We start from the raw sequence: 25,105 nt of genomic DNA on the forward strand, positions 1-25,105 counted from the left end.
GAGATCATGCTATTCCTGTCCATTGCCCTACTATAGGCATATTTCAGGGTGACCCAGAAAGCATCGCCCCAAATACACATGAACATGCAACAGGCATGGTAAAGGATGCAGTCAGTTGAGCTGGAAGGGCTTGTGTTGTGAATCAATGCCGTTGTAACTGATACTTTGGGCTACGAGTCACTGTTCATATGATATGCTTGACCTTTTTTAAAAGTCGCTCATAACTATGGGGAACCCATATGGATTTTCTGTAGACAACACGGAGTCTTTCTGTGCATCCTAACAGTGAAATTGGAGAAGACTGGTTAGCACATCCAGCTAAAAGAAAACATACACCCCTCTAACAATTATTACATGGCTGCTCTTTAAAGCATCGTCCTGCTCCAGAGATACTGTATCAGTCAACTGGACATTGACACCCCAAGAATGTAAAGATATTGTGCAATCATCAGTTAAACTCAGACACATCTGGACAAAGACATTCCCCATAGTTCTGCTACTGGCAGATATTACCAGAGGCCTTACAATACATTTCCCCTTTTGCCTTAAAAAAATTCTGTTTCAATGATCTGACTCATGCCTCCATGGAATAATCCTCCAATAGAATTTGCTGTATGGTCACTAAAAGGGGCCATTATTTCCAATGAGACTTTGGTATGACTTGTGGTTGGTTGGTTTCATCCCCAGGGAAATAGTATAAATGTACATAGGAATATATTAAATAAAACTACTTGAACACTGCGCTGAAAAACAGGTTTCATCTTACACTCTTTTTGAAATGGCAATGCTGACAATTTGATCACATCAAAATGACCTTACCCTGGATGTATACATTTCCCAATACCGTGGCTTTGTTAAAGCTTGGTATAATCAATATACTTTTGTGTTACTCCAAAGTTTGACAGTTTTATTTACCAATTCCCTGTGTTTACATATACAGTGTATAAAAAGTAAGTATGAAGAACATAAATTAAATGTGTGGTTTCTTGTCTCTAAATTATTTTAATGTTGGGTGTAAGATGTAACTGAAATAGTAAATACCTGATGCACACAGCAATGGTCAAGGATAATTATCTAAGAAAAATACTTTATTCCATTGTAAAAAAGTAAATAGCATTACACAGTTGACTGTTTTGGGGGTCAGTTTGAATGCATGTTTAATTGAATTGAATATTAATTAAACTGACAGTTGGCCATCATGGCCATTCTGAATTTCTGATACATTTAGAGAAATTCCAGTGAATTGTGATGAAAGGATGCCGGTCAACTAAAATACAAATTTAATTTGATTACATTTAATTTGAACAATTAAACAAAAAATGTGACCAAACATGATGTATATGATTGAGTCACACTCACAGTACAGTACAATCATAGATAGGCACAGAAAGGGTTGATTTTCATTTTGGAGACATGTAGGGATCCTCATGTAAAAATGATGCACAGCACAACTAACTGGAGACCTATTCTTCTGTCCTATCTATACAGAATAGGAATACAGAATTACATCAGGGGGAGACCCTCTACCTGTTCAGTCCTAGTTTCTTCTGAAAGGAGTTTCCATCTCCCTTTGTGGCTTGCTATAACAAGAGAGGAGAGCAAGTGTTAGGTAGACATTTTTATAGGTAGAGGACAACACTTTAACCCCCTAAAAGCATACACAGCTGTATGGTCTTTGATGTTTTTCCATTTACCTTGTTGATGTCTTTGTGTCTCTCTTTACTGACAATCTCCTCAATGATCTCTCCCTCTCCCCTTATCAGCCTGAAAAACAAAAAGAGGGAATAAAAACCAGCACACACCCATATAAAGATAGAAATGACCGAACCATAGAAACACTGTTGTATATAGCGTTGGTCTACCTGGTGCGTCCAGTCTCAAGGTCTACCACCCTGCGGATGACACTCTGCTTGGCTTCATACTCCTCCTTTGTTAAGGGTCTCTTGGTGGATAGCCTGGCTTTCTGCTCATCCGTCATTGCTACAGAATGGACAAAAACAAAACATCCATCCATCTGCTCAGCTTTATATCTGGTTTCATCGTCCATTCTTTGTTTAGCTAGTTAACAAATAAACTTTAGCTATTGACGACATATAACAAAATATGAGACCAACATACCTGGTCCATGATCTTCTGTGCAATCATCACTCTGCCACAACTCCAGGAAGGGCTGGGGGGTGGTGCCTACAGGCTGAGGGGGGGCTGGAGGGGGCATCAAATCTACAAGCAGGGATGCTCTTCTTTCTTCCAATTTCTTTATCTTCTTCTTTTTCTTCTTCTCCAATTTCATCTCTTTCTTCAACTTTCTTTTCTTCTTCTTTAACTTCTTCTTGAATTTTTTCCTTTTCCTTTCCTTCCTCTTGGACTTTTCGTCACTTGATGAGGAGGATGAGGAGGAGGAAGAAGAGCTTGACGAGGAAGATGAGGAACTTCTTTTTTTCATTTTCTTCTTCCCTTTCCGATCTGAAGCAGACAAATGTATACATTGTAAAATTGATAGACATACAAAGATATTTCATTATCTTATTCTCTGACAGATATCTGTATGTGAGGATGTGAAGTGCTACACATAGGAGTGTAATGTTAGCTATCTACAACTACGTGTGATTTAATAATTGAGTCAAGAAAACCTTGGCTCTTGCTGAGGGGACGTGAGGCTTTCTTTGAAGGGGTCGGACTCGCACTGCTGCTGGACGATGAGGAAGACGAAGAAGAGGAATGTCTTCGCTTTTTCTTCTTGGATAATTTTTTCTCTCCGACTTGTCTGCTCGTGCTCTTGGTCTTATCCGCGGAACTGTCGCGCGATCTACTGCGCTCCATAATCGAAAATGTATGCTAGGGCAATCAATTAATCGTATTCCTTTAAAACTGTACTGGAGATTCTGTAAATCAATTTAGAAATACTTTGCTAACTACAGCTAAAAATAAGTGGCGACAAAACATGTCCACCCCAGATAAATAGGTTGTGCAGCTGTTTTTATTCCCCCGTGCATTTCCGGGTCGTTAGGAAGTGTGTCCGCTTCACATTGTTGTCCTCTTGCACACTGATCATAGACTTTTATGGGCCGCCTATCATATTGGCAATGAATTACCTGAATAAAATGTTTTATGAGACTGTGATATAAAATCAAGATGTGTATTATACTCAAAACGATGTATCACCTCTGAGGGTTGAAGTAGAGGGTTAAAGGTAATGCTTTGTGATATTTTGTATCATTCCTATACAAATGTAACTAGAGTAACCTACCTGCAATCTTTACAATGGAAATTATATATCATAGTAAGATTGATGTGTATGTTGCAGAGCTATGCTATAAGCACCTGTTCATCCAAATAAACATGAAGACCATCCATTTGCAATAACATTTTATTTCAAAATAATTTTTACAAAGTCATTTTTGAAAACAAATGTACATTTTATGGTGTTTAACAGACTTGTTTTTTGCTGACATTTCATAACTAGCCCTTAACCCTCTTAGCTCACAGTGCTTGTGTGACCTAATGCAGGAATGTCATTTTATTTATTTTCTACTGTTGCGAGTTAGAATAGTAGAATGCACATTGTTTGACTTGGACTAAAATAGGTGCCGGTTCATTTTGGGTGCCGGTACTGTTTATATTTAGATGCAGGAGCTCCACAATACTTTGAAGCTAATATTCTAAGAGGAACAGGAGCGTAAGCAGTAGAACACTTAAGGTGTCAGTGCGCAGCTCTGTTGAGCTCCTGCCTAAGTCAAGCACTGAGAATACACAAGGTACATTTAGAAATTTGGTTGTGCATCAGCAGTTCTCTTATGTCAGTAACTGAGAGTCAGTGAATTATCCCATGTCATCTAAAATTGATTAGATAGCGGGCCATTAAACAAACTTTAGCAATCTAAACTTATCTTGGTGGTGGTTGGATGTGGGTATGCAGACTCGCAATCAAATGCGGCCCCTCGTGATGAGCAGATTTATTTGTGGCCCCCACCCCCATCAAAGTTGCCCATCCCTGATCTAAAGGGTATTGTAGAGATGGAAGATAGACAAAACTGCCCATAGAATAAGGATGTTATAATTCATTTAATAGTATATCTATATAAGGGTCTATTTTTTGCTAATTGAAATTGACTGGTTCCCCTTGAAATGTTGTATGCTTTTGACAAATTCGATAAATGAATGCAGTGAAATAAATAAACACACAGGTAGTTCCAATTCACTTAAAACCAAAAGGTCTCATAAAAATGACATGAGAAAAAATAAAGTCTAGCAAAAAATAAATATGTAGTAGCTGCATGGGTGAGTTGTAACATTCTGAAATGGCAGGCAGAGGTTATGTAAGTGTAAGGTACCAGCAACCTTAAAGCTATCACGTTTCCTTCCATGTCTGTGTGCAAGGAAGTTCGCCAAGTTGCTCAGAGTTAAAAGTGGAGGGGTGGGGGGGTGGAATGTGTCACTGTGTCACTGTTATGAAGAGGCTACCATGCGGATCCTCTCAGAGGGAGTCAGCAGGAGGTTCTTAGCTGCCTTGATGGTGTTCTTCATAAGCATGGCCACTGTCATGGGTCCTACTCCTCCAGGCACTGGGGTAATGAAGCTAGCCTTTTGCCTCACACCTACAAAAGGAGTGATAAAGGGTGAGAACATGTAGCAGAGAAAATGTGTGCAAGAACACAGTCCATTTTAGGACTAATGCAAATTTAGACAAATTGCTGTCTAGATTAGAAACTCGTACCTTCAAAATCCACATCCCCTACAAGTCTGTCCTTGCCAGTCAGAGGGTCATGCACTCTGTTTATTCCAACATCAATGACAGCTGCTCCTTCTTTGATCATGTCTGCAGTGATGAGGTTTGGAATCCCTGAGATTAGGAGAGGGTTTAGAGGGTAGTAAGGGACCACACACACACACCCATGGTTGTAACAGTCATTTTTTCAAAAAAAAAAAAAATAAAAACACTTTTTTTTTTTTACCCCTTTCTCTCCCCAATTTCGTGGTATCCAATTGTTAGTAGCTACTATCTTGTCTCATCGCTACAACTCCCGTACGGGCTCGGGAGAGACGAAGGTTGAAAGTCATGCGTCCTCCGATACACAACCCAACCAAGCCGCACTGCTTCACAGCGCGCATCCAACCCGGAAGCCAGCCGCACCAATGTGTCGGAGGAAACACTGTGCACCTGGCAACCTTGGTTAGCGTGCACTGCGCCCGGCTCGCCACAGGAGTCGCTGGTGCGCGATGAGACAAGGACATCCCTACCGACCAAGCCCCCCGTAACCCGGACGACGCTAGGCCAATTGTGCGTCGCCCCACGGACCTACCGGTTGCGACGGAGCCTGGGCACGAACCCAGGGTCTCTGGTGGCTGCAGTACAGCGCCCTTTGCCACTGCGCCACCCGGTTGCGACGGCGCCTGGGCACAAAGCCAGGGTCTCTGGTGGCTGCAGTACAGCGCCCTTAGCCACCCGGGAGGCCCCCATTTTTTCTATTTTTTTTAAATAATATATATTGTACACAATAAAGACAATCAATTACAGATCAATGTCTACATTTTGCTCCCAGCATTGAGCAAAGCTCAGAAAATGTATATTCTTGATCTGATTGAGTTCTAAATTGCACCTGCCTCTTTGCAAACATTTTTTTTTTCGTTTTGTTCGCCTGTTCCCCGGATAAGCCCTTTTTAGCAGCACATTTAGCACTCTCTCAAATGGCTAACTCCACCCTCTCACGGCACAGGCCGAGGTGAAACCAACTACCCCAGCTTGCGAGATGCCGGACAAAAGGGCATTTTAAAACCATCCTGCGACTCCTGCCGTGTCTACAGACATCCTCCAAACAAACACAAACCGACTCCCGGAGAATGAGTGCACAACTGCTAAAGTCTCTTATAGATATGTCAGACAGGTGGCTATCTGCCGGCAGAGACTTCTATTGCAGTAACGTTGAAGGGCTGAGGCAGGCTGCAAGGCATGCAGGAGGAAGCAGAGGAGACAGAGAGAGAGCGGAAGCAAGCGGAGAGAGGTCAGTACAGTGGTTCCCAAATGTGGGGTTGGGCCCCATGTTGGGTCAGTTGAGAACCTGTACTAATCTTTTCAAACAAGTTTGGAACTTATAAAAAAAATCAAGATATGCTTCAATACGAACATCTTCCAGAAAGGCCTAATATAAAATGCAAACAATATAGTATAAAAAAGTACATACACACACATATACATATACATACATACATACATACATACATACATACATACATATATATATATATATATACACATACACACACACACACACACACACACACACACGTGTCTCGTCGCTGATGCTACTTGTCAGTGTGAAACTTCTCATATTTCCCCCCTTTCAGGGGTATAACATTACAATTGTATAGCTAATAGGCTATGTATTTTTCTGTAGATCGACTGAGGTGAATGAACCTACAGCAGCCATGGTGATAGTGGCTGTGGTTATTTGCTGCTCTCCAAATAGCATTTACATTTTGTTTAATTGTATAGAAATGCAGTAAATGAGCGTCACCTTTCAAAGTTGGTTTGTCAAGTACTCTCTGCCGGCAAACACTACCTGTGTGTCCGTGCTTTAAGAGACCCACCCAGGACAATATACTCAAGAGATACAAAATAGCTCTATGAGCCAGTTAGTTGCTCTCAGTCACAAATGATAAACTTACAAATAAGGGAGAGACAGGTAGTAGACAAGGTAACGATATATCCTCAATAAGAGATGATCCATACCTGCAGCAGCAACAACGATGTCTGCAATTCTTGTGTGCTGACGGAGCTGATCCTTTGGTGTGTAACGGTGAGAGATGGTGACTGTGGCATCACCTGCAGAATAAAAAAAATAAGTAAATGCGAGGGCCATGATCCACATATTCCATTTTCAACTTCATAATTTCAGCTTTAAGTGAAAACTCAGTATTATCTCTATTACCCATTGTTAATCTACTTTTACATAATTAATCATAGTGAAATGATATAGCATACACCCTATCACTGTAGCCCCTAAATCATCCAGACTCACCCCCAGGCCTCTCATGACGCCCATCTGAATGCAGCAACATGGCAATGGGCATGCCCACATTCTTGGAGCGTCCCGCCACCACAACATTCTTCCCAAGGGTAGGAATTCCTGGGAAACGGGAATGAACAGTCAGTGACAGAGTTGGCATTTTGCCCCCATAACAGTCTCATTGCATTCATATAACAGAGGGAGGTGAGAGCTCCCCTCCAACTACCTCACCTGTACGTTTGATGATTTCCCAGACTCCCCAGGGAGTGGCAGGCAGCATGGTGGACTGGTCCAGGCACATGCGGCCTACATTGACCACGTGGAAGCCATCCACATCCTTGCCAGGGAACACAGCATTACAGACGCGCCGCTCGTCAATGTGTTCTGTGAGAAGACAGTGGGAATGATGTTTACAAGACATTATGTAAATGGCTGTTCTACAGTAAATAGGCCAAAGGCCAAACCATTCAGGGATATGCAAGTATTACCTATAAATATTAAAAACAGCGTCAAACTGTCATTCTTTCTTTGTCTACAAAAGGTTGTATAACTGTTTGCTCACCAAGAGCAATAACTCCCCTACCCAACTGCCCTTTCCAACAACATGCATCGTCTCCTCACCCTAAAGCAACTCCTTACCTGGCAGAGGCAGCTGCACCAGCAGGCCGTCCACCCGGTGGTCTGTGTTGAGTTTGTAGATCAGGTCCATGAGTTCATCCTCAGAGATACAGGAGGGCTTCAGGATGGTCTCACTGCTGATACCTGCAGAGAAGAAAAAGAGGAAGGAATTATGAACCCATTCTATCCCAGATAAATATAAACAGTGAGAGAGAGTGATGGTGAACAGGAAGAAAGAGGGAATTAGAAAGCCACGTTGAACACTCATAGAATAGTTTCTTAGTCAAGTATGTACTCTGTTGTGCAACAGAGTTTATCTCCAGCACAGGTAACGTGTGTGTGTGTGTGTGTGTTTACATACCAACATCAGCTGCAGCTCGGGTCTTATTCAGGACGTAAGAGTGACTGGCTGCATGATCTCCTACAAGGACCACGCTCAGGTGGGGTCTCCGATTGCCAGTGGAGACCCACTGTTCAACATCGGCCCTGGCCTCCTCCCGGATCTGACGGGCCAACTTCCTGCCTGAGATGACCACTGCTTCCTGTCTGGAGAATCAGAGAGGCAGATGTTAGAGGAACATGTAAACTGTCAGGAGAAGGTATACACTGGGGTTGGCACGTGTTTTATAGTCCTGCAGACTAGTTGTCAATCCCAAAGTGAGTGTGTATGGCAGTCAGCCAGCAAGGAGTGCTGGTAGGCAACCATGTAGGGTTCCCCATAAGCCAACGATGGCCAAGTACAGTCAAATCAAGTACAGGGCTCCTGGTGTTACCCATGCATGAGGAGTGTGGCGGCTAAAAATACCCATACATGAGTTACACTGTGGCCCATGCTATTAAATAAACTTCTTGGAACCCCTGGCCTTCAAGCCAAGTTGTTGGCCTCATTGTGGAGCGCAGAACAGAGCAGGTGAAGATGAAACCTGAGTGCTGCTCACATTTCATTTTCAATGTGTTAAACTAGATAAAATCCCTTATGTAAAAGCATGCACACAGAGGAGTAATACCAGAGGAGTAATGAGCCGTCCACAGTGATGTAACCATCCCTTGATTCTATCATGAGTAATTAAACAACCAAAGAAACATTCAGCTCTTCAATGGGGCCACAATAGCAAGTCCTGGAGGAGACCCCATCAGGGCATGGCATTTGACAACAACACCCCCACTGCCCAGCATCCAATGTGCACAAAGCATGAACATAATGTTTTTTTTGTTTTTTGGTCTCCATAAGAGGACAACCTTGTTGTAAATGTGTTGAGTTTTCAGCAAACAGTTGACCACAGACCATGTTAATGATTAGTTAGTCTCGGACAGGATAAAGGACATAAGTTGTGCTATCTTTCCTCCCAGACTAGTTATCCTTCACACAGTGCCAGTACCATGACAGGGAAAGGACTGTCAGCAGACCCAAATAATCAATACCTTCAGCTCTGAACTAGAACCCAAGCCATTTCCTAATTACCTATCAGCAAGTCTGTGCTAGCTCTGTTCCCAAGTATGGGCTTTGTCCTGAGTGTGAAATGTAAATAGAAAAAAAACAATGTAAAAGTTACATGGTGTTATGGTTTTATAAAGTAGGCTTTGCTCATCTGAAGTGATGATAGGAAACTGTTCTGAAAAAAAAAACCACTGTCCTATGTTGACCCTAACCTTCTACTCAATACAGTGCACGGTCCAAATGAGACTCATCTGTGCTGACTTAAGTGGCTAAATCAGTTGTGATGTTAGTCATGTGCATAGTCACAGTGCAGACACAGGCGGTTTGTGTTCCTAGATGTCTGGGACATTAATTCTCTTCAGTAACGTGCTGCAGCAAGGCATGCCTCAAATTAAACATGGAATTAATCAAATACATTTAGGCAGACAGTTGAAGGAAACAAAATGTCTGCAAAAGCTAGGTTTATATATATATATATATATATATATATATTTCTATTGTTTAAACACGTATGAAATATAAAAAAACAACTGTCTGAATACTCTTCACCTTAGTTGTTTGGTGAACCCTAATGGGAACTTGCCTGCCTTTATGCAAGTGCTCTGTGCGATTTCATCAGCCATGCAACACTGCAATGATACCGGCATAACGTTAGGGGCGCATTAAGACGATCATTGATTCAAGACCACTCTTCGCTACATGGATCGTTTAAAACGTTACATAATTGTCCTCAGTGCACAATCAGAAACGTTGTATCCACAGAGACGGTAAGATGCCGGAATACAGTGACACATAGAAAACAAACATAAAGGAAAGTGCCATAGACAAGAAGGAAATTAATATCTGGTAGGTTACCTTCAAAAAGAAGAGGGAGCATTTTTTCCATATAGAAAGCAACCTATCATAGTCCACCAAGATAGATAAATAACAATCTATTTGATATCGTAATTATATAGGATTACTAATACATACCTTGATGCTGACATATGTAGACTACACACTTGATGCTGCGATTGCTGGCATAATTTTCTCAGAGCTCTCAGCGTTGCCATGTTTACTGATCTAGATAGGCTAAGTAATCCAACAATGTAAAAGGGGGAGAGAAAAGTGAGGGAGATTGAAAGATAAAGCAAGCCGAGTCTGACAGACAGACCACCGTCTGTGAAAAAGATTGAGAAGGCTCGAGATGTTTTAAAGGCTGAAGTCCCCCCGCCCGCACATTGTACATACGTCAGTTTCCAGGCAAAAGGGCCACACCTCTAAATGCAAAGCTGCCCAACCGGGTGGTGTAGTACTTTCATTTTCCCTCACTCACTACCCTGGTTTATGTTCTGAAAAACTATCCTTGACTAGTTTGAGTTCACCACTGAAAACAATAGAAAATTAAAATCACTTGTTTTATTGAAAATGCCCATTTGGTTTACAATCGCCAAACGTATTGATTGCAATCGGCTTGTGACTGGTGAAAACAACCAAACGCAGGCACGTGGGGCCCATTGTCATTTAGCATGTGCCTCTGGCATAAAAAAAAACTGAGGTGCATCCGGAAGTCAAGTATTCTCTGACACTTAAATATATTTTTTTATAAATGCGTATGGCATGATGTGTAATTGCGTATCAATACTGCTAGTGCTATCCGAAATACTTGTGACGTCCCCACATAAAAACCTAACAAATTTCAACTTAAATTGTGTAACTTCAGAGTTTGAACGTCCCAAGAAACCAGCATTTTAAGGACCGTATAAATACTGCTGAACCATCCATATTACAACAATTACTGAAGTCATTTCCATGAGAATCCAAATGAGGGCGACAAACGTACATGTCGGCAAAATGTTGCGCTAACTATCTACGTCAAAATATTATTTCTTCAGGGTACGATTACACTGACAAGTGAGAGAAGAGTTAGAAAGTTCGGAGACTTTTCACCGGGGAAGCTAGAAAGGCTGTATATTCACCAAACAACCAGTGAAACGTTCGATACGACAGTTCTTTTGAGCTTCGATATTCTTTGGTCTGCATTTGTCTTCGTTTTACGACCGAAACTAAGTTAACGATGAGCTTCCTATTGTAAGTAAAGCTAGTTATATGTCACGTTTTTACTCGTAGTTAGCTAACGTTACCTAACTGGCTAGCTAGCTATGTTTGCATAACTTTAGATGCAGACAGATATACACATTAGTCATGATGTAACCACATATTGTCATAGTTGTCGCTGTAACTTGTCTTACGTTTTAATATAGTTAGCTAAATGTGACTAACGTTACCCAGCTAGCTAGATGAGCTAACGTTAGTTAGCTAAATAACACGATCATGTCACGTTATAGCTAGCTTAAGTTAAGTGTCACTGATGGGAACTGCTCATTGACGCATTTTTAGCATGTCGACAACTAACGTTAGTGAACAAGTTAACTAGCAAAAAATTATATATAGCATGGGTTCCTTCCTGTTTTGTTGCTGTCTGCTGATTAGAGGACAGTGTTTAACAGGAAGACTGTCAGACTTGTATGATTTCATATCTGAGCAGTGAGCACATCTACTCATCACTAATAGCTCAAACATGGAACATCACAGTTTGACTCGAGCTCCCTCTCCTCCCTTGATCCAGTGGCAGTCGCTCGTCTAAGACCTTCAAGCCGAAGAAGAACATCCCAGAGGGCTCCCACCAATACGAGCTGTTGAAGCATGCAGAGGCAACGCTGGGGAGTGGGAACCTGAGGCAGGCTGTCATGCTGCCAGAGGGGGAAGATCTCAATGAGTGGATTGCTGTTAACAGTGAGTAAAGGGTGATTGAAGGAGGGTAGCACAGAATATTTAATTGACACCTGTTCTTAATGACAGCCTTTAGGTTTCACAGGTGACCACACAGTCTAGTAGTCTAGTGGTTAAGAGCATTGGTTCAGTAACCGCAAGGTCGCTGGTTTGAATCTGTTGTTGCCCTTGAGCAAGGCACTTAACCCTAATCGCTCCTGTAAGTGGCTCTGGATAAGTGCGTCTGCTAAATGACTCAAATAATGCACAATTTCTTCCAGAAAACTGGTTAAATTAAAAAATATTTGGTGTCCACATATGTATGTTTTTGGTTTGAAGTTGAACAAAACCCCCAAAAAATGAATAATTGACTAAATCTTACCTTATTCCACAAAGGAATCCTAAAATGTCCCGGACAATATTATTGGTATAAGTAATTAGAAATAATTCGATTTCAAGCAGGTGATTCACCTTTACTTTGGAATTGAACTCACCTGTGGTGTGTTGCAGGTGCCTGCAATATAAAAATCCTTCATTCAATGAGTTTGAATAGAGAAAAGGACTCATTCTCATCTTGTGGCTGTGTGTACCTCAATGAACATGGAGAAAAGGAAAGAAACCAGAGAATTATCTGAGGTCAGTCATACGCAAGATTGTAGACAAGCATGGACAATCTCGAGGCTACAAGTCCGTCTTCAGACCTTGATATTTTTGTTTCCACTGTACGCAATGTCATCAAGATGTTTAAGGCCCATGCCACAGTAGCCAACCTCTCTGGATTTGGCCGCAAGAGAACTTGGATGGATGATTGTAGCGAAGGATTGTTAGAATGGTGGAGAAAGCACCTCGATCAACTGGCGCACAGATTCAAGCTGACTATCAGAAAGAAGGTATCACAGTTTAATCTCGCACCATCCGTTGCCAACTCAATGAAAGGGGATTATATGGTAGGAGACCCATCTGTCCACAGGACATTCTCCCAGAAGGATTTTGTCATTTCCAGGTGTGTTTTGGCAAATTGCAGTCGGGCTTTCTTATGTCTCTTTCTCCCCACTGCTGAGAAAGAGACATAAGAAAGCCCGACTGCAATTTGCCAAAACACACCTGGAAATGACAAAATCCTTCTGGGAGAATGTCCTGTGGACAGATTAGAGCATTTTGGTAAAGAACACCATATGTATGTTTTACAGAAAACAAAATGAAGCCTTTGTAGAAAAGAACACCTCTACAGTCAAACATGGCGGTTCAGTGATGTTTTTTAGTTGCTCTGCTGCCTCTGGCACTGGGTGCCTTGAATGTGTGCATGGCATCATGAAATCAGGAGAATACCAAGGCATTTTGGAACGCAATGTTTGGCCCAGTGTCGGAAAGCTGGGTCTCCTTAGGTCATAGGTCTTCCAGCAGGAGAATGACCCCCCCCCCCCCCCCCCAAATACACTTCAAAAGCACCCAGGAATGGTTCAAGACAAACGCTGTACTGTTCTGAAGTGGCCAGCAATGAGTCAAGATCTAAATACCATTGAAAACTTGTGGAGAGATCTGAAACAGCAGTTGGGAGAAGGCACCCTTCACATCTGGTAGAACTGGAGCAGTTTGCTTAAGAGGAGGTCCAGTACAGAGGTGCAGGAAGCTCTGATGGTTATAGGAAGATCTTGATTGCAGTTATTTTGACCAACGGCTGTGCTAACAAATAAGTCTAGGGTGTCAATTTTGTTAATGCCATTTCTGTTTATTTTCTGATATTAAATGGATATATTAAGTTCTGAATCAAAAACAAAGGTTTAGTAATATTAACAGTGAAATAAAGAATTGCGGAGACTAAATACTTTGGTAAATTTCAACTTTTTTTAAAGGGAAAATAGTGAGTTACTTGAAAAAAGTACAAGGCTGCCAATATATTTGACCACAACTGTGGGTGGGTGTGTCCGCACGCATTTGGAAAAGTATGCAGTTCACTTGTTTGTGTGTTTTGGCAATTGTTTTGTCTCTCCCCTTCATCAATCTACATACACAATACCACATAATGACAGTGAAAACAGGTTTAGAAATGTTTGAAAATGTATAATTTTTTTATGTAAATAATGTTATTTTTTAAAATTTGAAGTATTCAGACGCTTTGCTATGAGACTCGAAATTGAGCTCAGGCGCATCCTGTTTCCACTGGTCATCCTTGAGATGTTTCTGTAACTGTCCACCTGTGGAACATTTCAATTGATTGGACATTATTTGGAAAGGCACCCTTCTGTCTATATAAGGTCCCACAGTTGACAATGCATGTCAGAGCAAAAACCAAGCCATGAGGTCGAAGGAATTGTCCGTTGAGCTCAGAGACAGGATTGTGTCAAAGCACAGATCTGGAGAAGGGTACCACAACAGTTCTTCAGCATTGAAGGTCACCAAGAACACAGTGACCTCCATCATTCTTAAAAGGAAGAAGTTTGGAAGCACCAAGACTCTTCCTAAAACTCTGCAAGAAGGGCCTTAGTCAGGGAGGTGACAAAGACCCCAACGGTCACTCTTGACAGAGCTCCAGAGTTCCTCTATGGAGATGGGAGAACCTTTGAGAAGAACAACCATCTCTGCAGCACTCCACCAATCAGGCCTTTATGGTGGAGTGGCCAGACGGAAAGCCACTCCTCAGTAAAAGGCACATGACAGCCCACTTGGATTTTGCCAAAATGCACTTAGACTCTCAGACCATGAAAAAACAATTCTCTGGTCTGATGAAACCAAGATTGAACTCTTTGGCCTGAATGCCAAGCGTCAGGTCTGGAGGAATCCTGGCACCATCCCTACAGTGAAGCATGGTGGTGGCAGCATCATGCTGTGGGGATGTTTTCCAGTGGCAGGGACTGGGAGACTAGTCAGGATTGAGGAAGAGATTAACGGAGCAAAGTACAGAGATCCTTGATGAAAACCTGCTCCAGGGCGCTCAGGACCTCAGTCTGGGTTGACCTTCCAACAGGACAATGACCCTAAGCACACAGACAACGCAGGAGTGGCTTTGGGACAAGTCTCTGAATATCCTTGAGTGGCCCAGCCAGAGCCTGGACTTGAACCCGATCGAACAGCCCTGAAGAGACCTGAAAATGGCTGTGCAGCAACGCTCCCCATCCAACCTGACAGAGCTTGAGAGGATCAGCAGAGAAGAATGGGAGAAACATGTCAAACTTGTAGCTTCGTGCCAAGGAAGACTCGAGGCTGTAATTGCTGCCAAAACTGCTATTTCAGTTTATTTTGAATACATTTGCAAACATTTCTAAACCTGTTTTTACTTTGCCATTATGGGGTATTGAGGGGGAATAAACTATTGAATCAATATTAGAATAAGGGTCTGTTCTCCGTTTCAGCTGTGGACTTCTTCAATCAGATCAACATGCTCTACGGCACCATTACTGAGTTCTGCACTGAGACCAGCTGTTCTGTGATGTCTGCAGGGCCCAGGTAAGATGGGCAGGGAGACAGACTATTCAAATGGAAAAGGACATTCCACACACCTTTTTGCTGTGGATGAATTTGACCAACTTTTGGCTTAAGAACCTTCATCAGATGGACACATTCCATGTTCCCTAATTTTAATTTGTAGTATTCTCTGAAATGACCTGAAGAGTGATAATGCTGTTTCACTTAAACAACATTAAACTACATTGCAGATATAACAGACAATCATATCAGTCAAAATATCAAATTCCCAGTTCATGCTACAAAATCTACTTTATAAGAGGTTTTCAAAATTAAGTTCTATGACAGAGTAAGGCATTGTTGGCAGAATAGATGGATGCAGTTCAATGCATGGATTCATTTAATAAACCAATGCATGTTTGTAGTCCAACAAATATTGCTACCAGGTTGTAAATCACAGCTGGCCTGGTACATCGTTTGCTTCCTCCAGCCATTCGGGATGCCCTGTTTCAGTTTCTATGACTTTATTTTGGACAAAAGCGGACGAATGTAACTAAGGCTGGGAATACCAACACGATCAAACTTCCAAGGGAAATGATCACAAGTCAGTCATAATGTGGCTAATAGGCTAGCTTATCTATTTAGGTAGCTAGTCATGATGTAACCACAGATTGTCGCTGTAACTTTTGTCTTACGTTTAATACAGTTAGCTAAATAGGACCAACGTTACCCAGCTAGCTAGATGAGCTAATGTATTTAGCCTAACGTTAGATACTTTTTTACATATCGTGTAGCTAACTGTGTGGACACCCTTTCAAATGTGTAGATTTGGCTATGTCAGCCACACCCTTTGCTGACAGGTGTATAAAATCAAAGACACAGCCATGCAATCTCCATAGACAACATTGGCAGTCGCTTGGCCTTACTGAAGCACTCAGTGACTTTCAACGTGGCAAGCCTAAGATCAGCATGCGTCGGCTGGAGTGGTGTAAAGCACCATTGGTCTCTGGAGCAGTGGAAACGCGCTCTGTGTAGTGATGAGTCATGCTTTACCATCTGGCAGTCCGACGGACAAATCTGGGTTTGGCGGATGCCAGGAGAACACTACATGCCCCAATGCATAGTGCCAACTGTAAAGTTTGGTGGAGGCGGAATAATGGTCTGCGGATGTTTTTCATGGTTCGGGCTAGGCCCCTTAGTTACAGTGACGGGAAATCTTAACGCTACAGTATACAATGACATTTTACATGATTCTGTGCTTCCAACGTTTGTGGCAACAGTTTGGGGAAGGCCTTTACCATTTCAGCAATGCACCCGTGCACAAAGGGAGGTCCATACAGAAATGGTTTGCCGATAGGTGTGGAAGAATTTGTCTGGTCTGCACAGAGCCCTGACCTCAACCCCATCGAACACCTTTGGGATGAATTGGAACACCGACTGCGAGCCAGGCCTAATTGCCCAACATCAGTGCCTGACCTCACTAATGCTGATTGGAAGCAAGTCACCCCAGAAATGTTCTAACATCTAGTGGAAAGCCATCCCACTAGAGTGTAGGCTATTATAGCAGCAAAAGGGGGACCGACTCCATATTAATGCCCATGGTTTTGGAATAAGATGTTCGACAAGCAGGTGTCCGCATACTTTTGTTAATGTTGTGTAGCCGCTGGTTAGGATGATGACATTGGGTGAGTGGCCAACTTTGTCCCCCATATTGTTTTTCTGTGGCAGGCAAGACATGGTGTCATTTATTTAGCGAGCAAGAAATGTGAATCACTTTGCTAGCTAGCTAGGCTGAACTTGAACGACTGTCATCCACAGTTTAGCATAGCTCTTAGTTGTCAATCAAATGTATTTAGCATTGTCAAATGGGCGGACAGGCAAGTTCCCCTTCAGTCGTCAAAACGTGGCTTGGGACAAGCATGCATTGGCGGGCAAGCAGGCTACTATTCCCCATCATTTAGCAGTGCAATTTTGACTGCCAACTACGAGCTGAATAAGTTTGAGGGTTTATCTACCGTTTCCTCGTTTAGATTTTAGATTATATCGGTCTTGCTAACATTAGTTGATATTGTTGATGTATAGGAAACTGAGGGAGAGAGAGCCTAGCATTTCATGGTGGTTTGATCAATAGGACTGTAAAGTTTCCAAATGTAAGACCTATTTGCAGAAATCCATTCAGGTGTAGTTTGGCTTTTTGGCCATTAAAAAATAAATAATAATAATAATAATAATAATCTAAAGTCGCACTGTTGCTACTGCCTGTAAACACACAATCCAGTTAAAAGTGAATGATGGCAGGCCCATGTGGTAAATGGCTTATTTGCATGTAGCCCTATTGTAACTCTGATTGGCTATGACGCACCGGTCTGTGTTCTGGGCAAGACAGATGTTTTATTTGCTGCAGTGTTTATTAATTGTCCAAACGCATAGCCACATTCCCACTATATTACTGTAGAACACAAATACCTTACTCAACGTCATTCCCAAACATTCTATGACTGTGTGAAAATGACCATATTTAAGTGCTTGCTTGTCAGAATGTAAAAAGTGTAATATTCTTCATGGGGGTCTATATTATCATAATACAATTTCATGTTGCTAAAATGCTGTCAGTTCCACTTAAACATGAATATGTTAGTTATTCACATGCCACTGCTATGGTCAGTTCAGGCCTGACTTCCCCTCCACACACACACACACACACACACACAAATGTTACATTTTGATACCTAATTTTAAACTTTTGTTCCTTGCATTAGTTTCACTTCATGTTTTTATAGTGTTAATGCAGTACATAACATACTTTCTGGAGTTTTCTGAGTCCATATTCACAAATCGTCTCACATGAGTGCTGACCTGATTATATAATCTTATTCATTATGATTTAAAGGGGAAAATGAAGCCTAGTTCATCAGTCCTTCTTTGAGACACTTTGTCAATTGATTCTTGTTAGCTAAAAAAATGACAAATGCAACAATTTCTAATATTTTACTGCGTTACACTTTGGAAAAAAAATTCTGTAGGTCCTAGTCTATGGATTTCACATCACTGGGAATACAGATGTGCATCTTAGTCACAAATAACTTTTTTTTTAAAAAGGAAAAAAAAGGTAGAGGTGTGGATCAGAAAACCAGTCAGTATCTGGTGCGACTGCCTTTTGCCTTATACAACCACCATTTGCCTTATGCAGCTTCTCCTTCACATAGAGTTGATCAGGCCATTGGTTGGAGCCTGTGGAATGTTGTCCCACTCCTCTTCAATGGCTGTGCGAAGTTGCTGGATATTCCCTGGACCTGGAACACGCTGTTGTACACGTAGATCCAGAGCATCCCAAACATGCTCAATGGGTGACATGTCTGAGTATGCAGGCTATGGAAGAACTGGGTTATTTTCAGCTTTCAGGAATTGTGTACAGAGATTTTTGCAACATGTGGCTGTGCATTATCATGCTGAAACATGAGAGGATGGTGGCGGATCTCAGGATCTCGTCATGGTATCTCTGTGCATTCAATTCTCTGTTAACAGCTCTGGTGGGCATTCCTGCAGTCAGCATGCCAATTGCACACTCCCTCAACTTGAGACATTGTGTTGTCTGACAACCAAATTTTAGCATGGCCTTTAATTGTCCCCAGCACAAGATGCACCTGTGTAATGATCATGCTGTTTAATCAGCTTCTTGATATGCCACATTTTTCAGGTGGATGGATTATCTTGGAAAACGTGAAATGCTCACTAACAGTGATGTTAAAAAGAAATTGTACACAACATTTGAGAGAAATAAGCTTTTTGTGTGTATTAACATTTTCTAGGTTATTTTATTTCAGCTTGTGAAACACTTTACATGTTGCATTTTATATATTTTCTGTGTAGTTTTGGTACTTCCTCAAGAGTTCCTTCTTCTTGCTCTATTTTCGGTTTCAAGGTCAATCAAATGTAATTGTTTAAATTTGACTAATTCAATCAAATGTATTTATAAAGCCTTTCTTACATCAGCTTATGTCACAAAGTGCTGTACAGAAACCCAGCCTAAATCCCCAAACAGCAAGCAATGCAGGTGTAGAAGCACGGTGGCTAGGAAAAACTCCCTAGAAAGGCAGGAACCTAGGAAGAAATCTAGAGAGGAACCAGGCTATGAGGGGTGGCCAGTCCTCTTCTGGCTGTGCTGGGTGGAGATTATAACAGTACATGGCCAAGATTTTAAAATGTTCATAGATGACCAGGGTCAAAGAATAATAATCACAGTGGTTGTCGAGGGTCAGCACCTCAGGAGTAAATGTCAGTTGGCTTTTCATAGTCGATCATTCAGAGTCTCTACCGCTCCTGCTGTCTCTAGAGAGTTGACTGGGAAAGGTAGCACGTCCGGTGAATAGGTCAGGGTTCCATAGCCGCAGGCAGAACAGTTGAAATTGGAGCAGCAGCACGGCCAGGTGGATTTGGGACAGTAAGGAGTTATCAGGCCAGGTAGTCCTAAGGCATGGTCCTAGGGCTCAGGTCCTCTGAGGAAAAAAAAGAGAGCATACTTAAATACACACAGGACACCGGATAAGACGGGAGAAATACTCCAGATATAACAGACTGACCCGAGCCCCCCGACACACTACTGCAGCATAAATACTGGAGGCTGAGACAGGAAGGGTCGGGAGACACTGTGGCCCCGTCCGACAATACCCCCGGACAGGGCCAACCAGGCAGGATATAACCCCAACCACTTTGCCAAAGCACAGCCCCCACACCACTAGAGGGATATCTTCAACCACCAACTTACCATCCTGAGACGAGGCCGAATATAGCCCACAAAGATCTCCGCCACGGCACAACCCAAGGGGGGTGCCAATACTATGTTTGTCTTCAGGAAGGCAGTGTGTTGCCACGCAACAGCTTGTAAAATTTTTTTGGAGAGGAATGGGAGATTCGATATTGGCCAATAGTTTTTAATATTTTCTGGGTCAAGGTTTGGCTTTTGCAAGAGGCTTTATTACTGCCACGTTTGGTACACATCCGGTGGATAGAGTGCCGTTTTTTATTATTTTCAACATAGGCGGGCCAAGCACCGGAAGCAGCTCTTTCAGTAGTTTAGTTAGAATAGGGTCCAGGATGTAGCTTGAAGGTTTAGAGGCCATGATTATTTTCATCATTGTGTCAAGAGATATAGTACTAAAACACTTGAGTGTCTCCTTTGATCCTAGGTCCTGGCAGAGTTGTGCAGACTCAGGACAACTGAGCTTTTGGAGGAATATGCAATTTAAAGAGGAGTCTGTAATTTGCTTTCTAATGATCATGATCTTTTCCTCAAGGAAGTTCATGAATTTATCACTGCTGTAGTGAAAGCCATCCTCTCTTGGGGAATGCTGCTTTTTAGTTCGCTTTGTGACAGTATCAAAAATACATTTTGGATTGTTCTTGTTTTCCTCAATTAAGTTGGAAAAATAGGATGATCGAGCAGCAGTGAGGGCTCTTCGGTACTGTCTTTCCAAGCTAGTCGGAAGACTTCCAGTTTGGTGTAGTGCCATTTCCGTTCCAATTTTTTGGAATCTTGCTTCAGAGCTTGGATATTTTCTGTATACCAGGGAGCTAATTTGTTATGACAAATGTTTTTTATTTTTAGGGGTGCGACTGCGTCTAGGGTATTACGCAAGGTTAAATTGAGAACCACCTAACTGAGGAAAACTTCTTGCGGCTGAAATCCCGTTAACAGGATCGATTTGACAACAGCCAGTGAAAGTGCAGGGCGCCAAATTCAAACAACAGAAATCTCATTAAAATTCCTCAAACATACAAGTATTATACACCATTTTAAAGATAAACTTGTTATCCCACCACAGTGTCCAATTTCAAAAAGGCTTTATGACGAAAGCATACCATGCGATTATGTTAGGTCAGTGCCTAGACACAAAAATACACAGCCATTTTTCCAGCCAAAGAGAGGAGTCACAAAAAGCAGAAATAGAAAGTTAATCACTAACCTTTGATCTTCATCAGATGGCACTCATAGGACTTCATGTTACACAATACCTGTATGTTTTGTTCGATAAAGAAAATGTCAGTTTACATTGGCTCGTTATGTTCAGTAATGTTTTGCTTCCAAAACACCCGGTGATTTTGCAGAGAGCCACATATATTTACAGAAATACTCATCATAAATGTTGATGAAAATTGTTATGTTATGCGTGGAATTAAAGGTATACTTCTCCTTAATGCAACGGCTGTGTCAGATTTCAAAAAAGCTTTACAGTGAAAGCACACCAAGGAATAATCTGAGTACAGCGCTTAGCCACCAAAACAACCATGTTGTGGAGTCAACAGAAGTCAGAAATGGCAATATAAATATTCACTTACCTTAGATTTTCATCGGAATGCATTCCCAGGAATCCCAGTTCCACAATAAATGTTTGTTTTGTTCGATAATGTCCATTTATGTCCAAATACCTCCTTTTTGTTCGCGTTTAGTTCACAAATCCAAATTCACAAGGCGCAGGCACTTAGCCCAGACAACGTCAAAACAGTTCCATTACAGTTTGTAGAAACATGTCAAATGATGTATAGAATCAATCTTTAGGATGTTTTTATCATAGATCTTCAATAATATTCCAACCGGACAATTCCTTTGTCTTTAGAAATGAAAGGGAACGCAGCTCACTCTCACGGCCGCGTGCGTGACTTAGCTCATGGCATTCTGCCAGACCCCTTAGTCAAACAGCTCTTATTCGCTCCCCCTTCACAGTAGAAGCCTGAAACAAGGTTCTAAAGACTGTTGACATCTAGTGGAACCCTTAAGAAGTGCAGTCGGACCAAATTTAAACTATCTTGGATAGACATTTACTTGAAAAGCTACAAACCAGATTTTTTTTCTCAGGTTTTTGCCTCCCATATAGTTATGTTATACTCAGACATCATTCACATAGTTTTTAGAAACTTCAGTGTTTTCTATCCAAATCTACTAATAATATGCATATCTTAGCTTCTGGGCCTGAGTAGCAGACCGTTTACTCTGGGCACCTTATTCATCCAAGCTACTCAATACTGCCCCCCAGCCCAAAGAGGTTAACTGATTTTTGACTACCTTGGGTAGGTGGAGGGAGTCTGGAAGAGCATCTAAGGAATCTTTGGGTTGTCTGAGAATTTATAGCACGACTTTTGATGATCCTTGGTTGGGGTCTGGGCAGATTATTTATTGCGATTGCAATGTAATAAAATAGTGGTCCGATAGTCCAGGATTATAAGACAAAAAATTAAGATCCACAACATTTATTCCATGGTCCAGAGTATGACTGTGGCATTGAGTTGGTCCGGCGACATGTTGGACAAAACCCACTGAGTCGATGATGGCTCCGAAAGCCTTTTGGAGTGGGTCTGTAGACTTTTCCATGTGAATATTAAAGTCACCAAAAAAATGGAATATTATCTGCCATGACTACAAGGTCCGATTGAAGAACTCCGTGAGGAACGCTGTATATGGCCCAGGAGGCCCTTAAACAGTATCTATAAAAAGTGATTGAGTAGGCTGCATAGATTTCATGACTAGAAGCTCAAGAGACAAAGTCTTTTTTTTTTTTTTTTTTTAATTGAAATTTGCTATCGTAAATGTTAACACCTCTGCCTCCGCTTGTCTCTTATGCTCTTTTCCAGCTCTTGAATCTTACTCTAGTATACTCTCTACTAATCATTTATGGTAAATCTATTTTTCTAAGAACAGAAAGTAAATCTGTGCGCTGGTAAAATGCTCTGTGTCTAATAGGACAACCTTTTTATACCCCAAACTGGGTCTTGTTAGGAAGATGCCCTCTTCTTAGCCATGTGTGACTGTCCAACAAACAGTGATGATGAATTGTGTCAAAAACATTCAGAGGAAGCCATAATTTCACTTTATTAAAACTAAACTAAAATTCTCATTCCATCTCGCTATTGGTCCATCTCTACCTCTCTCAAGGTATGAATACCACTGGGCGGATGGCACCAACATCAAAAAACCCATCAAGTGCTCTGCTCCCAAGTACATAGACTACCTGATGACCTGGGTGCAGGATCAGCTGGATGATGAGACACTCTTCCCCTCCAAGATAGGTTAGTTAAATTTGCTTTGTATAAATTCGAAACCTTCATAAATTTAGCCTAGACCTTTTGGCTTTTAGATAATAGAGAACTCCCGCTCTGTCTCCCTTAGGAGTGCCCTTTCCCAAGAACTTTATGTCCGTGGCCAAGACTATTCTGAAGCGCCTGTTCAGAGTCTATGCCCACATCTACCACCAGCATTTTGACTCTGTGATGCAACTGCAGGAGGAGGCTCACCTCAACACCTCCTTCAAACACTTCATCTTCTTTGTCCAGGTGCCACTGCTAATACATTCCAAATATCAAATGATCTCTTTATTGCTGTTTAGAAATGATTGTCATGATTCTATCAGAGGAGTCTTGTCATAAATCATGCCTCCATGAATGTAGTAAATAGTATTCTATTCCAATTGATGTATTGTGCAATTATAATTTATGGTTAACATGCATACTTGTTACTATCCTGTGTAAATATAGTATAGCAGGTAAAAAGTTGTGTTTGATTACAAATGGCTTGTGTGGTATTTTACTGTGTGTAGGAGTTCAACCTCATTGATCGTCGTGAGCTGGCCCCTCTGCAGGACCTCATTGAGAAACTGGGCTCCAAGGACAGATAAACACCATCCGTCTATCGCACTCTAACCCCCCCCCGTCTTTCTGTAACTTCTTCACTTGGCCTTTTCTTTCTCCCTCCATTCATTTACCTGTATGTTTTCTGTTCTAGTTTTTTGCTCTCTCCCTCTAGTTGTCTGTTGACATTGTTTCAGAGCTTGTTTTGTTAAAGCTCACTCTAGTCTTTAAGGTAAGATACCAGGGTGTAGTATATTAAATGTATTTTTTGGGGGTCGTTTTGTTAAACAAATTCTATAATTGGGACCTACTGACCTGAACTGTGGACCAATATAATTTAGGAGTTTAAATGGAAACCAACATTTCTTTCCTATAGGATTTACAAGCACATACATTTTTTTTTTTTTTTAACTATCATGTTTTTAGTCAATGTATTTAAATACTGTTTTTTGGATCTTGTATCTGGAACAGTTTTTGTATTTTAGATTTTTTTCCACTTAAGATGAACAAAGTTGCAAAAGTCAGGGGATATTGATCAATAAATATTTGCAGTGTCACTTGATATACTTGTGAAATAGATAATCTTCCATAGTTCATAAACAATCAGTGATCATATTTTTATGCTTGACTTAACTGCTTAGTTGTTATAAGGTATTTTAAGAGAACGCATTCAAGTATCAGAGGATGACATTTTGAAAACAAATTAAATGTAGTATAATGTGAATATTTCGATCTTTCTCATTTCACTCAAATAGCACAAAATGTGCCTCAGTTATGTTTTTACTATGTCAAATTCCTTGGATGTCTTTGTCCTTATGCTGGTACTTAATTGTAATATCAAGTCAATTCTTGTTTTATTGTTTATTAAACATACCTTTACTCGAGCATGCAAAATGCAATAATAGCAATAGTGCTCACACCAATACATGACAAGGTTGAGTGTGTGATAGGTCATTTTTTGTATGTGATATTTTTTTAGTTTTTTGTCTTATCTGAGTGTGTGACATGTTAACTCAGCCTAGTCCTTATGTGTTCAATCCAGGCACAGTGCTAAAGCAGTAGGGCTGTTGGTTGTGCCACCTTGACGCAAATTAAATTGATCCTATTCCATCCAAATTCCTTGCCACAAATGGAATGTTATTTATAAAGAAAAAAGCTATTAGTATTTACCCTCTTCCTGATATTTACTGAGTATAAAGGTCTAGGTGCTACTCCAATTGATACCTTAGACATGCTCCGAAACTTTCGTGACTTAAGTATTTTTTTTAAATCC

General features: G+C 41.3%; 3 protein-coding genes across 3 annotated transcripts; 1 reads left to right on the forward strand and 2 right to left on the reverse strand.

Moving 5' to 3' along the window:
- Positions 1-1,067: 1,067 nt before the first annotated feature.
- Positions 1,068-3,037, reverse strand: arl6ip4 (ADP-ribosylation factor-like 6 interacting protein 4). Its single transcript, XM_021621607.2, has 5 exons — positions 2,631-3,037; positions 2,119-2,463; positions 1,863-1,980; positions 1,695-1,764; positions 1,068-1,580 (listed from the first exon to the last, which is right to left on the reverse strand). Exons 1-5 carry the CDS (start codon positions 2,818-2,820, stop codon positions 1,524-1,526), a joined length of 780 nt encoding a protein of 259 aa, XP_021477282.2. The 5' UTR covers positions 2,821-3,037; the 3' UTR covers positions 1,068-1,523.
- Positions 3,038-3,351: 314 nt separating this feature from the next.
- Positions 3,352-10,248, reverse strand: mthfd2 (methylenetetrahydrofolate dehydrogenase (NADP+ dependent) 2, methenyltetrahydrofolate cyclohydrolase). Its single transcript, XM_021621606.2, has 8 exons — positions 10,033-10,248; positions 7,984-8,168; positions 7,644-7,766; positions 7,236-7,388; positions 7,017-7,124; positions 6,728-6,820; positions 4,715-4,840; positions 3,352-4,595 (listed from the first exon to the last, which is right to left on the reverse strand). The coding sequence occupies exons 1-8, from the start codon at positions 10,110-10,112 to the stop codon at positions 4,447-4,449; spliced, it is 1,017 nt and encodes a 338-aa protein (XP_021477281.1). The 5' UTR covers positions 10,113-10,248; the 3' UTR covers positions 3,352-4,446.
- A 473-nt stretch (positions 10,249-10,721) lies between these two features.
- On the forward strand, positions 10,722-24,714 carry mob1a (MOB kinase activator 1A). Its single transcript, XM_021621608.2, has 6 exons — positions 10,722-11,130; positions 11,669-11,835; positions 15,162-15,255; positions 23,141-23,274; positions 23,375-23,538; positions 23,802-24,714. Exons 1-6 carry the CDS (start codon positions 11,117-11,119, stop codon positions 23,877-23,879), a joined length of 651 nt encoding a protein of 216 aa, XP_021477283.1. The 5' UTR covers positions 10,722-11,116; the 3' UTR covers positions 23,880-24,714.
- Positions 24,715-25,105: the final 391 nt, after the last annotated feature.

The sequence above is a fragment of the Oncorhynchus mykiss genome, chromosome 11 (genome assembly GCF_013265735.2).
Source record: "Oncorhynchus mykiss isolate Arlee chromosome 11, USDA_OmykA_1.1, whole genome shotgun sequence".
Lineage (NCBI taxonomy): Eukaryota > Metazoa > Chordata > Actinopteri > Salmoniformes > Salmonidae > Oncorhynchus > Oncorhynchus mykiss.